The sequence below is a fragment of the Hippoglossus stenolepis genome, chromosome 13 (assembly GCF_022539355.2).
Source record: "Hippoglossus stenolepis isolate QCI-W04-F060 chromosome 13, HSTE1.2, whole genome shotgun sequence".
NCBI lineage: Eukaryota > Metazoa > Chordata > Actinopteri > Pleuronectiformes > Pleuronectidae > Hippoglossus > Hippoglossus stenolepis.
This window is the reverse complement of record NC_061495.1, coordinates 13,243,081-13,264,246: the sequence shown is the minus strand read 5'-3', so window position 1 is coordinate 13,264,246 and position 21,166 is coordinate 13,243,081. Positions and strand designations below refer to the sequence as shown.

The following is a 21,166-nucleotide window of genomic DNA, read 5'->3' as shown; positions in this document are numbered from 1 at the left end:
TGAGCACATTTTTTCCCATCATAATCACCTATTAGTAGAGGCAGGACTTTACTTCAGTTCTCACAATGGAGTTAGGATGTAACAGGCTGATACTTTTACACTCAGGGAAGCTGTTGGACAACACCCGCTCTCTGAAGCACCGAAGCCTCTCCTCTAATGATGCCTGTCTTTACGTAGTGTTAACCGACTCCCCACTTAAGCTGTGTAAATTTTTCTACTAACTCTATTTGACATTCAGATAAAAATGCAAATATTTGCCATTGCACTTGTAGCTCTTGTTACTACACATGACGAGTGAGGGTAGAGAAACAAAAAGAGAGGATGGATCGTTCTTCCTGGAAGTACAGACATGCAGGGAACAGTAAAGAGCAACAAAGTAGAATCCTACAGTTAGGTTAAGAATATTATTATTATGTTGAAAAAGATTCTCCTTCAGGGAAACCCTTGTACCTATAGTGGTTTTTAAAGGGCCCTCCTGATAGTTCTCAACTCACTGAAGCCCTGTCATCCATCCTGAGAGCTCCAGTCCCTGGTAGTCAGAGCTCAGTACAGGTCTGAACACATCCAGAGAACACACCTTGTTTTGGCAATAACTCTTAACCAATCTTTACTTCCTTGTAATCCTACAATTATTAACTTTGGTTTCTACTAATAATAAAAACAAATTTATATAATGGCAGTATTGCTGTATTGGAATTTTTTCTCCAAATCTCCCCAGTGTCATTTAAAATAATTACAATACAGTCAGATCATTTTTATTGACAACACGTCTGGAGCAACTGATACCCTCTGTCCTTAAACAAGGGAAAAGCTCAAGGTAAAAAGAAGAACAACTTTAAGGAAATGAAGAATTCCAGGAAAAATCATCGGCCAGTTAACAATTCAGTTTATTGGCGGTGGGGGGCAATTTGACCATATTTAAATATTGGGGGGGACGTAACTATTATAACTACTACCCTGATACAATATAGGCTATACAAAAAATAACCTTAGAGCACATGAGGCAACATCCAAATATATCCTTCACACAGTAAAACAAACACAGATAGAAGAGGAGGAGACTGATATTTGCACTTGGCAGAGCTTTAAAATAACAAATACACTGACACTAATCTGTCACACAAACACACACACCTCTACACGCACACACACACACACACGCGTGGGAAGGTCCCGCTAAGCCCCGCCCCTCTGCTCCTCGTTGAAACACGTGATTGGTGAAGTTGTGTTGACAAATCTCGGAGTACGAAGATGAAGAGTTAGTTCCGAGACACGTGAAGATGTCCGCAGCTGTGGACCGACTCCAGGGAGAAGTTTGTTAGTTTTACCATACTTTAGTTTACTAGTTTCGTCTTCTGTCCTCCACCGGCTGTTAGCGTTAGCCACTAGCTAGCCGGCTAACTGTGCTAGCAGGAACATGTGAGGGCGCCGCCGCTGTCACAGAGGTGAGGGTCACTTGAATAACTCCTGACAACATGGCTGGGCGGGTTGGACACATGTCAGCAACTTAACAACCCGTGTAAACGACTTGTTTCCACCGTATGATGTAAACTAACCGGAATTACTTAAACATGTAACGCTGCTTTGGAAGTGTCCCGTTATCTGTTTACCTTTGAACCTGCCCCTGTTAGCACCTGACAGTGTTTTGACAGCGGATGTATCCACCTTATCCTGACTACTTCAACTCCACCTTTAGCCCCGAGCCGTGATTAAACCAGGACATCCGCGTGAGCTCAACCCGGGTATGATCAGCTGTCACCGGACGGAGCGCGATGAAGCCCCCGGGCAGCACCTCCACCACCACCGGCTTCTTCAACTTCTCCTACGCGGAGGAGGAAGCCTCGGATCCCTCCGCTCTCTCCTCCAGCACCACCATGTCCATCGAGAAGCTCTTCCCGGCTCTGCTGCAGTGCTTCGGGATCATCCTGTGCGGATACATCGCGGGGAGGGCGAACATCATCACCTCCAGCCAGGCGAAAGGACTCGGCAACTTCGTGTCCAAGTTCGCCCTCCCGGCGCTGCTGTTCAAGAACATGGTGCTGCTGGACTTCGGGAACGTCATCTGGTCGTTTCTCTGGAGCATCCTCGTCGCCAAGGTGTCCGTGTTCCTGCTGGTCTGCGTCCTCACGCTGATCGTAGCCAGTCCCGAGAGTCGCTACAGTAAAGCTGGGCTCTTCTCAATATTCGCCACACAGAGCAATGACTTTGCTTTGGGATTTCCTATAGGTGAGTGTCATGGGCTTAGACCTGCTGCCACCAACACTGCCTCTCGTTCACTGCTGCAGCTGGGATCATGTTGTCTCGATGCTTGTTCATCCATCATAACAGAAGTATAATATGTACACTGTAAACTACCTTTGTTTACCAACGTTGATATTAGTGCTTTTCTTCTTTTTATATTTAAACGTGTTTATTTAGTCATTCAAAGATACTTCTTTACACCTTTGATCTCTCTCGTAAATGCTAATACGTTTTACATAAACAAAATTATGAATACAAAACTCAGAATATCAGAACAATACCCATAAATAAAGGAATACAGTTTATAGGAATAATTACCAAGATGTGTTGAAACAAATTTGAGTCGGTATCAGTGTTTGACCCAAGTAGTATTCATAATCTTGTACACACACACACACACACACACTCGTGGCTCTGTATGTATATATACCTCTGATCATGCTTACACTCCACTACCTGCGGTTGAAAAAGATACATGTGCATGATATCCTGGAATTATCTGGCCTGATTGTCAACTTATGCAGAAAAGGATAATTTTATTGTGTAGGGCTGGGCAATAATAGAATATAAATAATAACTGCAATCTAATTTTCATCAACAGCAATATCACAAAAGTCCATTGAACATTTTATCTTGATGTAATCTTTGGCGGCATCATCCAGAGTTACGCTCACAGTCTGTTTACATACTTGTCATGCTTTCTATTATCACATTTAAAAAATGAACCAACCAATGTAAGAATGAATAACTGGCAATCATGCAAATTTTAAATGGAAAGGAAATTAATAAGTTGTTCTTCATTTCTGTTGTGCATGATTTATAGCGGCATCAATTTTAGTAGTAAACCATGCTATTCTTACAGTTTTCAGTAAGTGTATTTTATTTACCTTTCACCCCACTGACCCCAAATTTCAGCAACTTTAAAATTATAACAATTTCTCCGCTGCGGGAGTCTAGTCTGAGTCATCAGACTTCTGCTCTTTATTCAAATTTAAACTGTTGCAGACTGTTAAGCCAGTCACTGTTTTGCGGTGGCTTGTTTTTTGGTGTTTGTCAAGTCATGTATGATGCAATTATGATGCAATCAATATATTTTCTTAAAGGGTCTGATATAAATACCTTTTTTGTACTAATGGTCATAAATGGGGAGGCAAGAGGCTGCATGTGTAAAGCTAGCAAATATATTTAGTCATTTATTAATCCACAACATACTGAACCACTTTCCTTCATCTGTATCCACAGTTGAAGCCCTGTACCAGAACACCTACCCAGAGTACCTCCAGTACATCTACCTGGTTGCACCCGTGTCCTTGATGCTTCTGAATCCCATCGGCTTTGCCTTCTGTGAGATCCAGAAGTGGAAGGATCAGGGAAACCACCAGCAGAGCAAACTTCAGATAGTGGGACTTGTGGTTTGGCAGGTCATAAAGAACCCCATAGTATTCATGGTTGTCATCGGCATTGTCGCCCACTTTGTCCTGCACCAGACAATTCCTGCCTTCATGGCTAACTTCCTGGATGGCTTGGCCAACGCTTTCGGGGGAGCAGCTTTGTTCTACTTGGGTCTGTCCATGGTGGGCCAGCTGGGAAAACTCACCAGATCCACAGTTGGCACACTGATATTACTCATCACCGCAAAACTGTGAGTGAGAAAAATGTCTTCACATCTGCGCATGATGGTCTTGACTGTGTGCTATCAGATGACCTTGCATTTTTCTAATGAGACATGTGGTAGGAGTGTAGAGAGAGAGTCAGCAGGTGAGAGCTTTGTGAAGAGCTCCCAATACATTGTTTAGCGTCAATGGTTTAGATGACGCAGAGCTTTCCCAGACCACAAGCCTTTTACCAAATGGATGACATGTTAAGAGATCTCAGGGGTGTGCGCCATAATAATAGCTTGTGTATATAAATATTTTAATAGCGCAGCCCTTTCGCAGAGCGTGTTAACTAACCCCTGGAATAAGGGTTTATGACACCAGTCTTTTGATGTGACTTTCAGGTTGCTAATGCCCCTGATTTGTAAGGAGATGGTGGAACTGTTGGACAACAGCAACACCAGCTCGTTGAACCACTCCAGCCTCTCCAATTATGCCTTTCTTTATGGAGTGTTTCCCACCGCGCCGAGTGTGGCTATCTATGCTGTCTATTATAACGCGGAGCTGGAAGTTGTGAGTTCTTGACGTCTACACACCAACCTACTTTCTGCCATTCACACACTGAACCTTTGTGTTTTTTCTTTTCTTTGTTGCTCACCATATATATATTTTTTAATTCCTCTGAACAGGTAACCTCCGGGATGGTGATCAGCACTTTTCTCTCAGCTCCGATAATGTATGCGTCTGCCTGGTTGCTCACGATGCAAAGGATGGATCCTCAGGTTCTGATGAATTCACTGCAGAGTGTCAGCTTTGACATAAGCATAGTGAGCTTAGTTTTACTGGTGAGTCACAGCCAGTACCTTCATTGTGATTTATATGTGCTGGTTGTTGGGCAATCCTTTATAACTGACTTTCTATTGTCGGATTTGTAGGTTTATTGTGTTTTATCTCAATTAAATAGTTAAGTCAAAATAGCTTCATGAAGCATTTGTAAAGCCTGTTTGACCTCATGAGTGAAAGCAGTTTGTCCTCATCATGTAAGTCGGTTACTATAGTTTACTGAATAAGGCGGAATTCGCACTTGATAGTTTGAGATAAAGGGAATATGCAAGAACATGGCTTCATGTTAGATGTTTGTAACACTGTCAAAGGGTAATGGAAAATGTCACCATCATTTCAGAGTGCGTGTTAATGTTTTACCGCTGTACAGACTTCCTCATTAAGTCTCACTTTTAGGTCATCTTTTAAGGAACCCGTTGATAGGAAATGCAGAAGTGATGTTCCCGAGTGTCTTCTGCAGTATCTTGTACTTCAATTGTTTCTCAGTCTTTCTGCTCCTCACATATGTCATTATGTTGAGTAATTCAAACTCTGCTTTGCTTTCAAAGTGAGCAACCAGCCAACAAAGTTACACATCAGTTGTATTTAGCGTCTGTTCTTAGGTCTGTGCTTAAGTAAACGTGAATAATTTGAAATCTGTGTTTTTTTCTGACAGGTGTGGACTATTGCCGTCATGTTTTTAAGTAAGAAATCGAAAAGGCTACCTCACATTTTCACAGTCAACCTTTTCGTGGCACAAGTGAGCACATGGTCTCTCTTCATATTTGTTTTATTGGCCATGAATTAAACAAAAACACTAATACTTGTCATGTATTGGTCTCTAGTTTCTAACTTGTATCGGGATGATCCTGTGGAACTTTGTGGTGAAGGAAAACAACTTCATTGGGCAGGTCCTGACTTTCACATTATTATGTACTTCACTCTACAGTACCTACGTGTGGCCAGGTTTGTTTGAACACAAGGTTTGGTTGTGTCACTCAAATGGGTTTGTTTTGCTAATGCTATAATCTGTATGTTGTCGTTTTAGGTTTAATAGCGCTCTCCCTCGTGCTCATGAGAAGCTCAGAGGATCTGAAAGTTTCACCAGGTGTTTTGGTAATCGCGGGCTGGGGGTAAGTTCCTTTTAAATAGTAATTTGAACAGAAATGAAACTAAATTTCGATGAAACAACAATCAAAGTTAAATGAACATCTTTACATTTGTATTGTACCTCCTCCCCCTTAGCTGAATGCAAATGATCAAACACTCATTCCTGCATGTTTCATGTACAATTCTAGGTCACTGAACAGGTTTTGATACTGTGAGTGATTTCATTGTGGACTTTGTCTTCATATTAACAGGATTCCAGCCTTGGTAACTGGTCTGTTGCTCATTTGTGGGGCAAAAATATCCGACCCGATTGACTCATCATTCTTTTATGGCAAACCACAGGTAACAACATTATGGAAATTATTATCCTGTCCTCTGTTGTCTGAGATTTGTGTGAGAACCAGCTAAGAATTACTAAAAAAGTCTGAATGCTATTAATGTTTTTGCCAATCGACAGATAATCTGCACCATAGTAGTAGCTTCCCTTAGCATACTGCTGGGAGGCAGCTCGCTTGTTTGTCTCAGTCGAGGAAGCTGGGCCCAGAATGACCAAATCCTGGAGGGAAACTCTTCGTCCGATTTTGCAGAGGATCTTGTGATGGAAGTTGAACCAGAGAATCAGACTCCTTTTGAGCCGGTCACCCCGTCCGGAGATCTCAACATCAACACCGGTACTTTTCTCTTGTGATAAACAGCAGGGGTGTAATGAATCTCCAAACCCACCCTTTGGTTTGAAAATTATATTTTTGAGACCTGAATGTGCCTCGGGGGGGGTCATCTGCTTCTTCTGGTATGAATGCTGTGTGGTGGAATGGTATCATCAGAACACAGACACAAAGTCAGTCTCGCGTTTTTCACTTTGTTATCAGCATGCCTCATATGTGACTGTGCACCGCCCCAGCCCATGCCTGACATGATCATCAGCACAAATATGAACAACACACCAGTCAACCTCACAGGTATGGTATTGATACACAAATTACATGTATTTTCACTCTTATCAACACACAACGACCATAACCCTTTAATTTGTTATAAAAAAAAAACACAAGCTTTTCTCCAAAATTCAGTTCGATTCAGTATTTTAAATCTATGTTCTGCTGCCCCCCTCAGCTCAGTGTGAGAATAGGTGCGTGTCAACCGACTGCCTGCTCGTCCAAGTGGAAGAGCTCCAACAGGTTGCAGACAGACAGGTGGCCCGTCATGTGCTCTTGTGTCTGCTGTTGACTGTCAGCTTGTTTGCTGTGAGTAAACCACCACCTTTCACTTCCACACATGAAGACCTCTGCATTATTACATCCAGTGCATCACGAGCCAAATCAGACAAATGACTGACCTGTGTAATTTCTACCCCCCCGGTCAGTATCAGTGGAAGATTTCTCCAAATAAACCTGTTCAGAAATAAGTGATACAATATTAGACTTAAAAGAAATAGCATTACAATATGTGGTTTTGAGGTTCTGTGAATCTGAAAAAAATGTTTACAAATATTTCCCCCCAAGACATTTTTGTCATTTCTGCTTTGACAGAACTTGTCCAGCTGCCTGTGGTTACTCTTTAACCGTGTTCCTGGTAGACTCTACTTGGAACTGCAGTTCTTCTGTGCTGTGGCCAACTATGGACAGGTTTGTCTCCAGTTAATGCATTACCAAGAATATGAGTGTGTGTTGTTGCACCATACCAGTGTCAAGATATTCCTTCTGTTTCCAGGGTTTCCTCTCCTTTGCTCTATTTGGGCTGGACAAGCATTTGATTATATTACCATTTAAAAAGAGGTAAAGAATATTTATATTGCAAAAATCTCACACTCTACATACATTTTTCATGCAATGTATATGTATACATTGCACTGTACTATAAAGTATACTGTGAACATGCCTTTCAATTTTGTTTTTGTGAATGTTTTTTAGGTTATATAAACTGTGGTATGGAAGGAAGCGAAAGGAGCAGCTGCAGACGGATTTACCTGAGGAAGTCAGGATGACCTGCACCAAGTTCACCAAGTACCACAAGGACCAGTGTTTTCATGACATTGTTAAAAAGAGAAGGTGAGAGCACACGAGCTGCTGTCAGACATGCACTTAACACCAGGCTTTTTCCTGTAATTTCCCAGGGGGCCTGTTTGTAAATACGCAAATATCTATGTCAGTTGCTTCTGACATTTTACGGGACTTGTCTTAGCAGGTCCCTGGTAAAATGTCCGTGAGCCCATTTGAAAATACAAAATGTTGAAATAACTAAATGTCTGACAATCTCCTGCTGTGTTCTTCATATGTGAAAAGCAAACTCCGTAAAGCTACTTATCTGGACATTTTCTGGATTAACGTATTCCCTTGTATTATTCTAGAGTCATTCACAAACCACAATATTTTAAAAACCAACGACTGTCTTTCGGCTCTGTCTGCTTTATCCTCTGCGTCTTGTAGCCACCTGTAAACAAAAAAAAGGGAACAGACATTTGGGTGAAACCTTCTTTTGACTTTCAGGTGTGGGAAGAGGGCGACGGTTGACTGTTTTCTCGGCTGTGAACTTGTGGAGTGGCTTCAGCAGGTGGGCTTGGCTCAGGACCGTGGTGAGGCGGGGCTCTACGGGACGCAGTTACAGCAGGGCGGCGTGCTCCAGCACATCAGGCAGGAATACGACTTCCAAGACAGCCAGCTGCACTACCGCTTCATAACATAAGACAAAAAGATCAAGGTTGATGGTTCTTTTTTGTCAAATTTCTGTTCATAGAAGTGATGTGGAGGAATGACACTGATCTTTTAAGAGTGCACACTGAAAAGTCAGCTTGCAGTGCCACACCCTGGTCTGCACCCAACAGCACAGTTGGGTGTTGAAAAAGACATCAGATTGGGATCTTTGGTGTCACATGAGTGCAACGTGCGTGAAACTGAAGGGCCAAGCCACTATGCATTTCCTGAAGTTGGTTTGAAAGGGAACCACAAATTAAAGGTTCAGTGTGACGGATTTAGTAGCATCTCAACAGGTGACATAAAACATGAAAGGGCCACCTTTAAACGAAAGGTTTAACTACCTTGATCTTAATTTTGCAGTTTAACATTTAACCCTAAACTCTCTAGGTTAATTTGTGAAATATGGAATTGCAGCACTGTTGTCAATCAGGGCGGGAACATGAGCTGTCAGATGATCACACTTGCATAGAAACTGGGAGGAACAGAAGTGGCAGTTAAAATCACTTGTGTGGAAAAACCAGAGCTCTAGTTTAGTCCAGGAAGTCGGTCTTCAAATTCGAACAAATCTCTAGAACAGAACAGATGCTCCTCAGATTCTCAAATTTTAAGATCTGCAGTTTCTCTTGCAAGTTAATAATCGCTCTTCACTGGTTGATCATTTACTCATCTGTGTTCCTGACTCTTGAAGTGTTGTCACTACAGCCTTTAATCTGCAGTAAAGTTTTTTTTAGTGAAATTTGAACGTAACTAACTACAAAGATTAGACTCAAGGTGTTTGCATTTAACAAGCATATTTTCAAGTTAAGCATTTCTAATCCTTTGGGGTGGAACAAGCCTGGAATATTTTTTATGTAGTAAATACACTGGAACTTACAGTACTTTACAGTACTATTTTATGGCATTATGTGAGCATTAATCCACAGGGGGGTGCAGGTAAAAACTCCTGAATCAGTATTTCCTCTATAGATTTTATTTTCGCTTTCCTACCAAAGATACTCGCCAAAGGCAAAAAGGGAAAGATGTGGTTTTTAAATCCTAGTTCATTTTTTCGAGTCAGTTTAATGTATGATTAACTTTAGTTTCCCCAGTTATTTTTTAACTGGCAATGTATGATTAATCACAAATAATGTTTCTTTGCTCCCCTGCAGCTTAGCATGACTCTGCACTGATATAAAACATTGTACTGTTAACCAGGACTGTGTGTGAGCAGTGCACAGTCACACACAGTTCCAAAAAACAAGCAACCAGTTTGAACAACAAAAACAAACGTCCACTGTATTTCCATTGCCTTGTTATATCCGTTAAATTGTTTAATAACAAGAAGCGCAAACAACATTTCAAGAAATTACAAAGGCCATTATCATTATTACATGAACTTTATGAACGTGGGAATCTCATGAAAGTGGCTTTCGTAGGAGCTGCTATAATTTAAAGTTTCACTCAGGTATATATATATATATAATGCAGTTAGAAACTTGTTTTTATTTTATAAGTGCAAATATTTGAGTTTATTACTAACTCAATCAAACATTTTGGTCTTTTTAATAAAAAAATATTTAATTTACTGTTCAGCACAAAATGTCTGTCAAAGGCTGTATATTTGTGATTTTGATTTATTTAAAAATAAAATTTACAACTGAACCCTAAAATCGTGTATGTTGTCATCTGTGCATAAATGTAATTCGAATATTGAGTCCATTCTGTACAACATTTTACTGCCTGAGTATCCAAGGCTGCTTCTTTTGTTTTGTACAATGGTGTTATTTTATTATGCATGCATGATGTTTGAATTTGAACCGGACTGAAAGGCACAAACCCCACAGACTTATACTGTCACCCTTGAGAAGTGGTATGAGGTCAAGTCTCAGGCTTTTCAGCTCTTGGTGTACACAGCCATCTCCTCCTGGACAGCGTCCGGGAACAGATTTGCGTAAAAATCAGGCTGCTCAACACCATGCGAAAGAATCTTCTCCATCCGTGACATGTTCTCCTTTTCCAGCTGCCTCATCGACTCTGTGATCTTCTTTCCTCTGTCCTTTAAAAGTCAAAAAGAAGATAAATACATTTTATGCAGACAGTGACCACACTGCACTTATCGACACATGTAGGCAAACTGCAGGCTTGAATTAAATTGTTGAACCTTGTAAGAGTCGATGATGGCAGTCACCGCTTGGTGTTTGACAAATAGTTCGTGTTTGCGGTCAGGTTTGCTCTGAAAGCGCGGTTTCTTCTTCACAGGGTCATTTGGGCCGTAACTGGGAGAAGTCGTCTCCTTCAGCGGATTGGTGTGTTTCACAAAGATAAACGGCTTGAATACAGACCTGTAAACACAAAGAAGTCATAAGTGAATCATCACAAACTGCAGTGAAACTGAATTCATAAAGACGTCTCACCAGCTGAAGTGATTTCAAGTTCTTTACCTTTCAGGGTCTGGAGTGGCTGTAAAATAGTGAACCCCTGGCAGAGCAGGATTCGTGGGGATCACTGACACCATACTTCCTGTAGTCATGAACATGCCCTCCATGTTGATGCCACTGTCTTTATCCCTCAGGATGCCCATCATCGTCTCAGCTGTGATGTGGCCTTCAGGAAATAAAACCAGCACATGCATAAACATAGATTTGCCTGATACAGTCCCACAATTCCACTATGAAGGACAAAAGAATTACATAAGTCTAAATAAATAAATGTAGAAATATATAAATACAGAAATAAATATATTTAGAAATATATGAACAAATAAAAAAGCAGAAATAAATGAATACAGAAATGTAGAAATAAAGAAATGACATCATATAGAAATATAAAAATAAATTTATAAATACAGAAATAAATCCATTTAAAAATATATAAAAACATATATAAAAAAGTGTAGAAATATATCAATGATAAATAAATTTTAAAAAGCACAAACATTAAAATTCAAATAAATGCAGAAATGTATAAACACGTAAATAAATGTATAAACATATACTTTAAATAATTAAATGTAGAAATACAGAAATAATCTCTGTCATCACTGAATTAGTTTCAATTAGTTTTAATCTATTTATGTATTCAACTATGTATTTCTGCATTAATTTATATTTATGTCGTTTTTTTGTCCCTTCATATTCCACAGTGAAGTGCACACTACAAACCTTGGCTTTTTTCCAACAACTTCTTCCCCTCACAGTAGCGGCTCCCTGAGGCCTCAATTCTGGCCGTGGTCATGAAGGAGAAGACTGTGGCGAAGTTGAACTGAGACTCTCCGTCCCACCAGCCTTTGCTTCGTGCATACTCCCTCAGTTCCGGATGTTCCTTGTCTATCTTAGATGTTATGCCATACTGGTTCGAGATGTTGCGATATCCACCTACGAAAAAAGGTCAAATGTAATGATCAGCCATCAAAATAAATACATACCTGAAAACATTTACTTACCAGTTCCTGGTGGTCAAACTATCTAATGGAGATACTTCAGTACATTATACATACTGTGTACTTGGCATTAGTGCTGCAACTTCTTGCCATTCAATGGAAGACATACACACAGATATTAACCAATATGTCTGTGGTGAAATAATAGTGATTAGTAATTTATCCGGTGGGCTGTACCTGTAATGCGTTTTAATCTTTAAACAGCCATATTTAAGGGAACGTTCTCTATGAGTGTTTACAATTTGGTGCAGGTCCAAATAAAAATGTAAATCTAGCGAATTGACTAGAGGTATGCAGAGGTATGTGCTCCACTGAATACCATTCTAGTTTATAAATCATTCCATCACTGCTTTAGATTTGAAGCAACACTATGTAACATTAACTGAGCAGCAGCGCCCTCTGCAGCCACATGTGGTGATTAATTCTGTTGAGCTCTTGGGTTTTCATTCAGAGAAAAACAAAGCCTATCAAGATCTTGACCTGAGCTCTGTCTGAGTTTTTGTTTCTACGTGGTTTCCACTTATGATTCAAAATATTGTAGGCTGAATAATAAAACATATTTTGAATTCCATTGCACAAGCAAAGCTAACAGGCGCTGATACTTGGGCTCTTTTTCTGTAGGTCTTTCTCACCTTCCACTCTCTCTGCAGCCCAGTGCTTCCCTGATGTTTCCAGCAGCCAGGCCTCCTTCCTGTCCGAGATGAGGAAGCTGTTGTGGTAGGTGAAGCCGGACTCATCCTCCATGCAAGATCCTCCCTGACCGTATTTCTCTAGCAGCTCAGTTATGACGTCCACCGCTTTCTCAGCCGTGTCGGCTCTCTCAAGTCCGAGCCTGTGTAAATTGCACGGTCACAGCTTTACGTGTTTCTCACAAATTTACTCTGAACTGACAAAAGCCATCGGAAGAAGAAAAATATATTCAGCCTGGTGCTTTGTTATTAAAGTTTGCTTTGCACCACAAAAACATTAAACTCAAACTAGACTTCTTGTAGAGAATTAAAGGATGTTTTTCTTCTTCCTGTTTCTGCTTTTACTCTCTTTTCCATTTGAAAACACTTTGAAATGTCCTATATAAATAAAATGTATTATTATATAGTGCGTTATGTTTTATCACAAATTAGAAATAGACATCTCATGTTCTTCCTCTTTACAGTTTTATTGCTGAAGCTTAAAAACTACCTCACATCTTTTCTCTCATTCAATGTGAGTATCTACATTACAACATCCAGTAGCTACTTTAGATATTTCTAATGTACACGCTAATGTTGGTAGATCTGGTCTGATCCGGATCAATCAGGGGGCAGATCCAGGAATTTTGTGAGATAGGATGTTTTTCCACATTGTCACAGTTTTCCCAGGAAAACGCTCATAGATCTTGAGGAAAAATATCTAGAAAATACGGATTACTGACATCTAGACTATGACAGTGTGAAATTTGTTGCAGCTTGGCTGAATTTAAGGACAGTGTTGGGCCTTAGTGGAGGTATTCAGTCTATTTAGTCCCATTCTAGTTGTCTTATGTGATTCTTGAATCAGTTTTTCTTAATTCCTTTATTCTTATTTGGTTGTTTATTTATTTGTTCTCAGGGCTCTCGTGGAAAAGAGATCTTAACCGTAATTTCCTACTTATGGAGTCGACATGATGAAATACAAATTAATACAGATTTGAAGAAGTTTGGCACCAACAAAGACAGCTCTGTTTACAGGTGGTTTACCTGAGAAGATCCATGCCGAGAAGAGCCTCATCACCATCAGCGCTCTCTCTGCCCCACACTGCCTCGTTCCCAATGCACACTTGATTCTCATTGGCACCCATCTCCGCCCCCCACAGCCAGGCTGGTCTGCTCAGCACCACTGCATACGTGTGGGCAACCTGGTCGATCTCTATGTACGTACACTTTGAAGACAAACAAGACACAGGGGCAGAAGTCTGTTAATGGTTGTTCGCTGAGGAAACTGAGGGTTGAAGGGCAATAACCAGCTGTCTGTGTGTCACCCACCTCAACCTTCTCCCCTGCACCGTAACATTTGGCAGGAAAATACACCACCTCCTGCACTTCATCACTGGGCCTGTCGGAGTTTTTCCCGAAGATGATGCGTTGTCCCTCAGTGGAGGGGGGGAGAGCCACAAAGGTGTCACAGGAGGACGGCTGCATTATTTGTTTTCTTTTCAGTCTCAAACCTGCTGAGAGGAAACACAGAGAACAATCCACTGGTCAGATTACATGTATGACACATGTACAAACTTATGTCTAATGATCACATCTAAAGATCTATTATCTTAGTATAAACATCCACCGCACTAAAGCACATTATGCACAGAGTTAGGTTCAGATATAGACCTAAATAATTATATTAACTGTGATCTCTGATGCCAGTTATCCGGTGTGCAGTGTTTAATATAACTACAACAACACAACAATACAATCTCACCTGTGTTTTCCAGTCAAACCGAACAGTCACTGTCAGTTTCTATTCTCGTGTATGTGTTGACCACGTGATTACGCTCTCTGACACGGAAGCACTGGAGTCACGTGACCCAGAGGAAGCCGGTTTTGTGTTCGTGGTAAAGCGAGTGGAAAACTAACATTTGTGCACGTTTCACACTTTTCCCTCACAATTTTTACACACTTACATTTTTTATATTGTAAGTTATATTGGATATATATTCAGTAGTATAGTTGTGTATTTATACTGTAATCTAAATGCTGATATTCTGAAAGTTTGTAATAGTTGCTTATAAAACAGGGCGGTTTTGCTTTTCTAGCAGTTTTCTGATTATATAAGAAATATTTTATATGTGTATTTCAATGTTTAATTTGTATTATAGAAATGTATTAGATATGTCAAATGAAGCATATTTATTCCTCTTTATCTTCATGCACAAAATAAAAACATGCAGTGTTTTATAATTTTTTTTTTTTACATGTGTAGATCTGTGATTACTGCGATACAATGCTTTTTGTATTCATGCATATTAAATTAAGTTTCTATAATAAATGCAGTTAACATTTTAATTTGCTTCATTGATTCAGCGGCTCTTCCTGTCTGTAATAACCAACGTAGAACTGACTTCACGCGGACCTGTTTGTTTACAAGCGGTGGAAGCTGCGCTAACGTCTCTGTTAGCTCAAGTTTACTCCACGTTTTTCTTCAGATAACGTTACAGGCTTTGATTCGCAGTCTGCGACCATCTCCCTCCAGCCATGGGGAAGTCGTTTGCCAATTTCATGTGCAAGAAAGATTTCCACCCTGCGTCGAAGTCAAATATCAAGAAGGTGAGCGCTAGCTACAGTTAGCTGCTGTTTCTTGCTGTTAGCTACAGTTAGCTGCTGTTAACTACAGTTAGCTACAGTTAGCCCACAGTTAGCCTACAGATCGAAGTTCTAAATCAGCAGGTTAGCCGACGAGCTAACAAGCTGTGGCTACTCGTGCTAGCCCAGGTTTCTAGCAACGACTACACAGTTACTTGATAGAAAATGTTGATCTCCGTCTTGAGGTATCATGTTCTGTATGAAAACTCAGTGAAGACAAACCATTTCAAGGATTTATGTGCCGACATAATGGAAGGAAGCTAATGCTACTGTTACTGTTAGCTTATGTTTGCTTCACCACTAATAACAAAGGCTAACCTCTCTTGTCCCTATTAAATACACTGTGTTTATTATTAAATAAGACAAATCATATACCATAATAGGATGCAATTAATCAATACACTTCTGATAGCATTATTAAATGACGTTATATTGTTCTGCTATACAACCTGCTGCCCAAGTCTTACTGGGATTTAATGTACAATTTAATTTGTGTATCAAGTAAGTAAGCTGACCCAAATGTTTGAAACGCATGGAGAATATGTGATATAATCCTCCTCTTCATTTTGATCTCACAGGTATGGATAGCAGAGCAGAAACTGACTTTCGACAAGAAAAAGCAAGAAGATCTTATGTCGGCGTACCTGAAAGAGCAGGACACCTACAACAACAGGTCAGACCAATATACAGCATGATAACTTGTACCTGATGTACCTAACAATGTGCTCTCTTACCATCACATTTACTTGATATATGCATAATGAATGTTTTATTTAATAAATAGAAAAGATGTTTTAGACATTAACTTACTAATTTGGCTAAACTGCTGAGGAGAAATCCTGTGGACTTTTACCGGAGACCTCCCCCCAAATTCACATGTTGAAAATGCTATTGTGTTTGTTATTGTTTGTAATGTTATTGTCTAACCTCTAGGGTGTTGATGGGTGATGATCGTGTTAAAAATGGCCTCAATTTCATGTATGAAGCTCCACCTGGAGCGTCCAAAGGTAAATACACACTTGACCTGAGCATCTGGGGTCCCGTCTAAATATTATATTCTGTCCTATACATTTGATTTTGATATTAACAGTTTAATGTGTGTTCTTCTTTTCATATCCATCTTCTGTCATCAAGAGGAAACGAAAGAGGTAAAGAAGAGAAAATATTAAACCCACAATCTATATACGTTCTGAGATTAAACACACTTTAAACATCTATACATTATATTAATCGTTTATCATGAAATGTGTTTATTTGTCAGGACGGAGAAGAAGAGTATAAATTTGAGTGGCAGAAGGGCGCTCCTCGAGAGAAGTGAGTGGTTGACTTTATACACAATGACAATTTCTGGGCATGTTGTCCAGTGCTCTGGCAGGATTTGCCCTATTTTTATCCTTATTTTTCTTTCGTAGATATGCAAAGGATGACATGAATATTAGAGATCAGCCGTTTGGAATCCAGGTGCGTGGTGATTTGTATTTACTTCAAGAAAATGTACATCAGTGATTTACAACCTGTGGTTAAATTTAAGGAGGTCTTGATTAATGGAATAAGAAACTGAATGAAATATAATATGTCTCTAACAAGATTGTTGTATTTTCCTTCCTTCTTTTTTTCCCTCTGAAATAATCAGTAAATGTTATTCTCACACAGGCATAACCTGTGCATATGTATAAAGTGGTTTGTATCACTGAGGGATCGGAAAATTTAAACGGTCATGATCCACTTTTTTACAACATACATTGTATTTGAATGCTTACACACTGCACATTTTCCAAAGTAAAACTAGAGCTTGTCATAAGTTTAAATTCTAAAGTATTTTTCTTTTTTCAATTTGGTGTTCCTATCAATATGTGTAGCTTATTTTTTTTTCTTTATTTAATTATCATGCATGCATCTCAAGTATTGAGACAATTGCATGTAATGTCTGTTGTTGTTGTTGACCTCACAGGTGCGCAACGTGAGGTGCATCAAATGTCACAAATGGGGCCACGTGAACACGGACAGAGAGTGTCCTCTGTATGGACTGTCTGGTATCAGCGCCACCTCTGTGGCCACAGAGGAGGCAGCAGGTAGAGTACACACAATAATTGAGTGAAAGGTCATTTTAAACATGTCGCCCTGCTGCTCCCTTGTTTAAAGTGTGATCATTTAATGAAGACATCAACAATTTATAGTACTGAACTAAAAACAAGTAATTAGCTAGAATAAACATCAGCAGAGAAGCACATGCAAATATTAACGCATAAATATTTGATGAATAAATAATCATTGTGTTGAATTGATGTGTACATTTTACCTCCTGAAATTGGGTTTACAATATGTATTTATACATTTTTGGATATGCATAAACTACCTTTGTTGTTATTTATGCAATTTAACAACAGTAGAATAATTGTAATGTGTGTAGAAAAGAGCAGAGATCCAGAATGTCCGTGCGGCTTGATATTTGTGGCACTAGACATTGCAGCTTGTGCACCACCTGTACGTTCTGCTCCCAGGCTTCAGCTCCATTCTACAGCTGATTCTGACTTCCGCAATCAGCGAGTGGAGTAGTGAAGTAATAACGTTTTCCCGAGGGAGAGTCCAGTCAGTGCATGGTGTTGATGGTGGAGTACTGTAATGGTCCCCCCCCTGTGCCGGGAGAAAAAGTGTAATTGTTGTGTATTCTGATTCCCCCTAACTGCTGCTTTGGCAGGGAATGATATTGTATGATTTGCTCAGCCGGAAGTGCAGTGAGTTGATTTGATGTCCCATTCTGTTAACAAAGCCGCCCCTGAAATTCCCACTGTGGAGATAGTGGTTGGTATGGGTTTGACATCAATGGGACTCTGAGGCTGTGATTTGTGCTAACAGGTCCGTCGATGCACCCCTCAGAGTTAATGGCGGAGATGCGAAACAGTGGGTTTGCCCTGAAAAAATGTGTCCTTGATAGGAATTCTACGTTTTGTGATCCATCACAGGTAATTGTCTGTCTCACGCTCCCGTCTTTGCACACATAGGAGAATATAGGAAAACACACATTCGCTACCCTTCAGACAGAAAAGACTAAGCATATCTATAGCACTCTATATAGATGTATGATTCTGTTAAGACCAACAATAATGACTAGATGACAGAATACAGATGAGATCATTCAAATTTTATCATTTTTTGTTGCTCAGATTTGCCTTTTGTGAGCATTCTTTTTAAAATTTCGGTATAAACTTCAATGTGCTTTATTTATTTATAGGAATATGTTGCCAGTGATGAAGAGGATGATCCTGAGGTGGAATTTCTAAAGTCATTATCGTCCAAGGAAAAACAGAAGCTCCTCAGGTAAAAATAAAGCACAGTTTACTCATAATCTAATATTAATGCTTAAATTAATTAAACTGCAGGATAATTAAAACAAAATTATACTGCATTTTAAGACAGTTTGAGCATTTTGTTTAGCTTGATGTTTGTAATGTAACCTGAAAATAATTCCCTTAAACGATCTGATGAATTACCAGAATACCACGATGTTGTCCTTCATAGAAAAACCTATTTGTTTTACTGTGTACAAAGTAAATATCAGGTTATTTAAAATATTAATAATAATGTGGTATCACATGTGCTTTCCATTTGGGTTTATTTAGCTTACATGTCCTTGATTTATCAAATTTATTTTACATCTGTCAGCTGCCTTGTTGGGAAATGAAGATTTTTTTGTTTTGTTATTATTTTACAGAAAACTTGATCGTCTGGATGAGAAGAAAAAGAAAAAGAAGAGCAAAAAGCAGAAGAAGAAAAGCAAAAGAAAACAAAAGAAAAAGCATGAAAGTAGCAGTGACTCCTCCAGCAGCAGCAGCAGCAGCAGTGATAGTGGCTCAGATTCAGACGACCATGGCAAGTTGAAGAGCCAAAAGCGAAAGAAGAACAAGAAAAAAGATTCCTGTCGGGATAAGAGCTCCAAGAGCGAGCAACAAGTCAAGAGTCAGAGGAAGGCCTCCTCCTCTCACAGGAGCAGGTCACGGAGCCCTCACGCCGGACAGACGAGGCCTGAAGAGGAGCCGCAAAATTACAGACAAGCGCGAACAGAGAAGGGAAGGAGTAGGAGTCGAGATCGCAGCCCGGAAAACAAGATCAAGTCGGAGGGAGGTCAAGAGAGACAGAGGCGCACCAGCAGGGACAGGCAGAGGCCCGGCAGCTCCAAGTCTGGTTTGGAGGAAAGTCGGAGCCGCGACAGAGGCAGGGAGGAGAGAGGTACAGACAGGCGTCGCAGCGGAGATGGAGAGAGGAACAGAAGTGGCACAGATGGAAGGAGAGGCAGAACAGCAGATGGGAGGAGCAGGAGCAGGGAAGGAGGTAGAGAAAGGGGGGGCAGAGGAAGGAGTCGAAGTGGGAGCAGGGAGAGAAAAGAGAGGAGCCAAGACCGAGATAAAAGAAAGCGCTGACTGTTGTTTTTCTATGACTTTTCTTTTCCCCAAAACAATAACAATGAACATATAATGTGAAAGAATTTTTTTTTTATCACTTCAGTAGTATTGAGATGTAATGTAAAAGTAGTTTTTCAGATTATCAAACAGTCACTCTATTAAAATTCCAATTGCAGATATTGTGCACGAGTCTCGTTTTCCTCCAGTAGAGGGAAGCAGTTGACAGTAAATATGTGGATGCAGCTCATTGCGCGCTGTGTTGTCTCGCGCCATATGAAAGGGTCTAAATGAATTGATTACCATTGGAAGCAATTTGCAGCCGTGATCTGTTGATGGGAAAATGTTGGACTCGTTTTCATGGTCAGTTGGCCACGAGAGGGACTATTTCTGTTGCTGCAGTTTTTAATCCTCATTTCATTGTCTTTTTTGGGGGGGAATTATCGACACTGTAAAAACGTCTGAACACTTTTTTATTTTGTGATTAAATGTGTAATCCTCTCATTTTAATGGCTGTATTTGTCGCGGGTGAAACGACTGTCTGCGTCATAGATTTGACGGAAGAGGGAAGATTGAGGATTAATCTGTTGATTTGTTAAGTTTTAAATGCTCTGGATGTCTGATAGTAAATTATACAATTTTGCGCATGATAAATATTTTTTATAATATATCAAAAAAATTTCCGACCGTGTCCTAGAATAACACAGAATCAAGTGGGTTTTTTTAAGTTGTGCAATGTGTCTCTGAGGTTTTGCGGGCGTTAAACAAAACTAGTGTAACTTCAGTCCAGCGCCTAAATACAAAATATACGGACCAAAGTTTTTATTAATGCAAACAAGTGTTTTATATTTTTGGGGGATAATGTATTATGTTAAATTTAAGAAAATTATTATTTTTGCAATTCACATTTTTTCAGCCTAAATTTGTATAATTTATTTGACATGTTCAGTCTCCACATTAGATTTTTTTTTCTGACAAATAAAATAAAAAAAATCAACACTTGGCTTATACTTTGTCTAAAAAAAATATAACAAAAAATTCTATCGATAGTTAAAAGCATAATTTTAACGTGTAAATTTCACACATTTTCCCCTGCGTGTTACTGCTGCTTGTATTTGAATGAAATTCAAATAGTCTAATTTGTTAGTTTTCACTATCTGGCCGTTTCCTAGAAGCTGCTGTTGCACAAAAGGAAATGGAAATAATTTCCCTCTATTGCCTTCTGGTCAATTTAACATCCTCTTCAAAAAAAAAAGAAAAGGAGCGGGTGTCTGGGTGAGATGCTTTTTCCCCCCTGACGTATATTCCAGGTCCTGGACTCAGGCTGTAATTATTCCCCGGCCCTTTTCTCCCTGACAGTCGGACGCTGCACTGGCTGAGCACAAAGAAGTCAGAGAGCATCCTTGAACCCTTTCAATGCGGGGCCACTCATATTCAAATAACATGCAGCCACCATTTGACTGCGCTGAGCAGAGACCATTTCAAATTCAACATTTGCATGTGACTGTTTGCCCTCTTCTCTTTTTTTTACCCCCTGAAGTTAAAAAAAAAAACTGTTCCCATGTAACATCTACGT

At 39.8% G+C, this 21,166-nt stretch overlaps 3 protein-coding genes across 4 annotated transcripts; 2 read left to right on the top strand and 1 right to left on the bottom strand.

The window, feature by feature from the left end:
• Positions 1 to 80: 80 nt before the first annotated feature.
• Positions 81 to 10,110, top strand: gpr155a (G protein-coupled receptor 155a). The gene is made up of 16 exons (XM_035175208.2): positions 81 to 1,445; positions 1,697 to 2,226; positions 3,484 to 3,883; positions 4,241 to 4,409; positions 4,526 to 4,681; positions 5,335 to 5,418; positions 5,504 to 5,624; positions 5,707 to 5,791; positions 6,020 to 6,110; positions 6,226 to 6,439; positions 6,638 to 6,727; positions 6,882 to 7,012; positions 7,298 to 7,393; positions 7,479 to 7,543; positions 7,679 to 7,816; positions 8,255 to 10,110. The coding sequence occupies exons 2-16, from the start codon at positions 1,773 to 1,775 to the stop codon at positions 8,448 to 8,450; spliced, it is 2,490 nt and encodes an 829-aa protein (XP_035031099.1). The 5' UTR covers positions 81 to 1,445; positions 1,697 to 1,772; the 3' UTR covers positions 8,451 to 10,110.
• scrn3 (secernin 3) lies at positions 9,740 to 14,416 on the bottom strand. Of its 2 annotated transcripts, none has more exons than XM_035175212.2 (8): positions 14,313 to 14,416; positions 13,880 to 14,061; positions 13,595 to 13,776; positions 12,512 to 12,711; positions 11,602 to 11,814; positions 10,882 to 11,044; positions 10,602 to 10,782; positions 9,740 to 10,496 (listed from the first exon to the last, which is right to left on the bottom strand). In XM_035175212.2, exons 2-8 carry the CDS (start codon positions 14,033 to 14,035, stop codon positions 10,335 to 10,337), a joined length of 1,257 nt encoding a protein of 418 aa, XP_035031103.1. In that variant the 5' UTR covers positions 14,036 to 14,061; positions 14,313 to 14,416; the 3' UTR covers positions 9,740 to 10,334. The 2 variants fall into 2 exon arrangements, with proteins under 2 accessions (XP_035031103.1, XP_035031102.1); XM_035175211.2 differs by having other exon boundaries at positions 13,880 to 14,064; positions 14,313 to 14,414.
• Positions 14,417 to 14,935: 519 nt separating this feature from the next.
• On the top strand, positions 14,936 to 20,094 carry cir1 (corepressor interacting with RBPJ, CIR1). Its single transcript, XM_035175209.2, has 10 exons — positions 14,936 to 15,157; positions 15,772 to 15,866; positions 16,127 to 16,200; positions 16,328 to 16,341; positions 16,455 to 16,507; positions 16,606 to 16,654; positions 17,145 to 17,265; positions 18,050 to 18,156; positions 18,426 to 18,511; positions 18,906 to 20,094. Exons 1-10 carry the CDS (start codon positions 15,086 to 15,088, stop codon positions 19,609 to 19,611), a joined length of 1,377 nt encoding a protein of 458 aa, XP_035031100.2. The 5' UTR covers positions 14,936 to 15,085; the 3' UTR covers positions 19,612 to 20,094.
• The last annotated feature ends 1,072 nt before the right edge of the window (positions 20,095 to 21,166 follow it).

Coding starts and splice junctions, on each gene's coding strand:
- cir1 (XM_035175209.2), top strand. CDS start 15,086: ATGGGGAAGTCGTTTGCCAATTTCATGTGCAAGAAAGATTTCCACCCT. Junction 16,508..16,605: donor AAGGGCGCTCCTCGAGAGAA/GTGAGTGGTTGA, acceptor TTTCTTTCGTAG/ATATGCAAAGGATGACATGA. Junction 18,157..18,425: donor CGTTTTGTGATCCATCACAG/GTAATTGTCTGT, acceptor ATTTATTTATAG/GAATATGTTGCCAGTGATGA.
- gpr155a (XM_035175208.2), top strand. CDS start 1,773: ATGAAGCCCCCGGGCAGCACCTCCACCACCACCGGCTTCTTCAACTTC. Junction 2,227..3,483: donor TGCTTTGGGATTTCCTATAG/GTGAGTGTCATG, acceptor CTGTATCCACAG/TTGAAGCCCTGTACCAGAAC. Junction 6,728..6,881: donor CACACCAGTCAACCTCACAG/GTATGGTATTGA, acceptor TGCCCCCCTCAG/CTCAGTGTGAGAATAGGTGC.
- scrn3 (XM_035175212.2), bottom strand. CDS start 14,035: ATGCAGCCGTCCTCCTGTGACACCTTTGTGGCTCTCCCCCCCTCCACT. Junction 12,712..13,594: donor CTCGGCATGGATCTTCTCAG/GTAAACCACCTG, acceptor CAATTTACACAG/GCTCGGACTTGAGAGAGCCG. Junction 11,045..11,601: donor GTTGTTGGAAAAAAGCCAAG/GTTTGTAGTGTG, acceptor TATTTCCTGAAG/GCCACATCACAGCTGAGACG.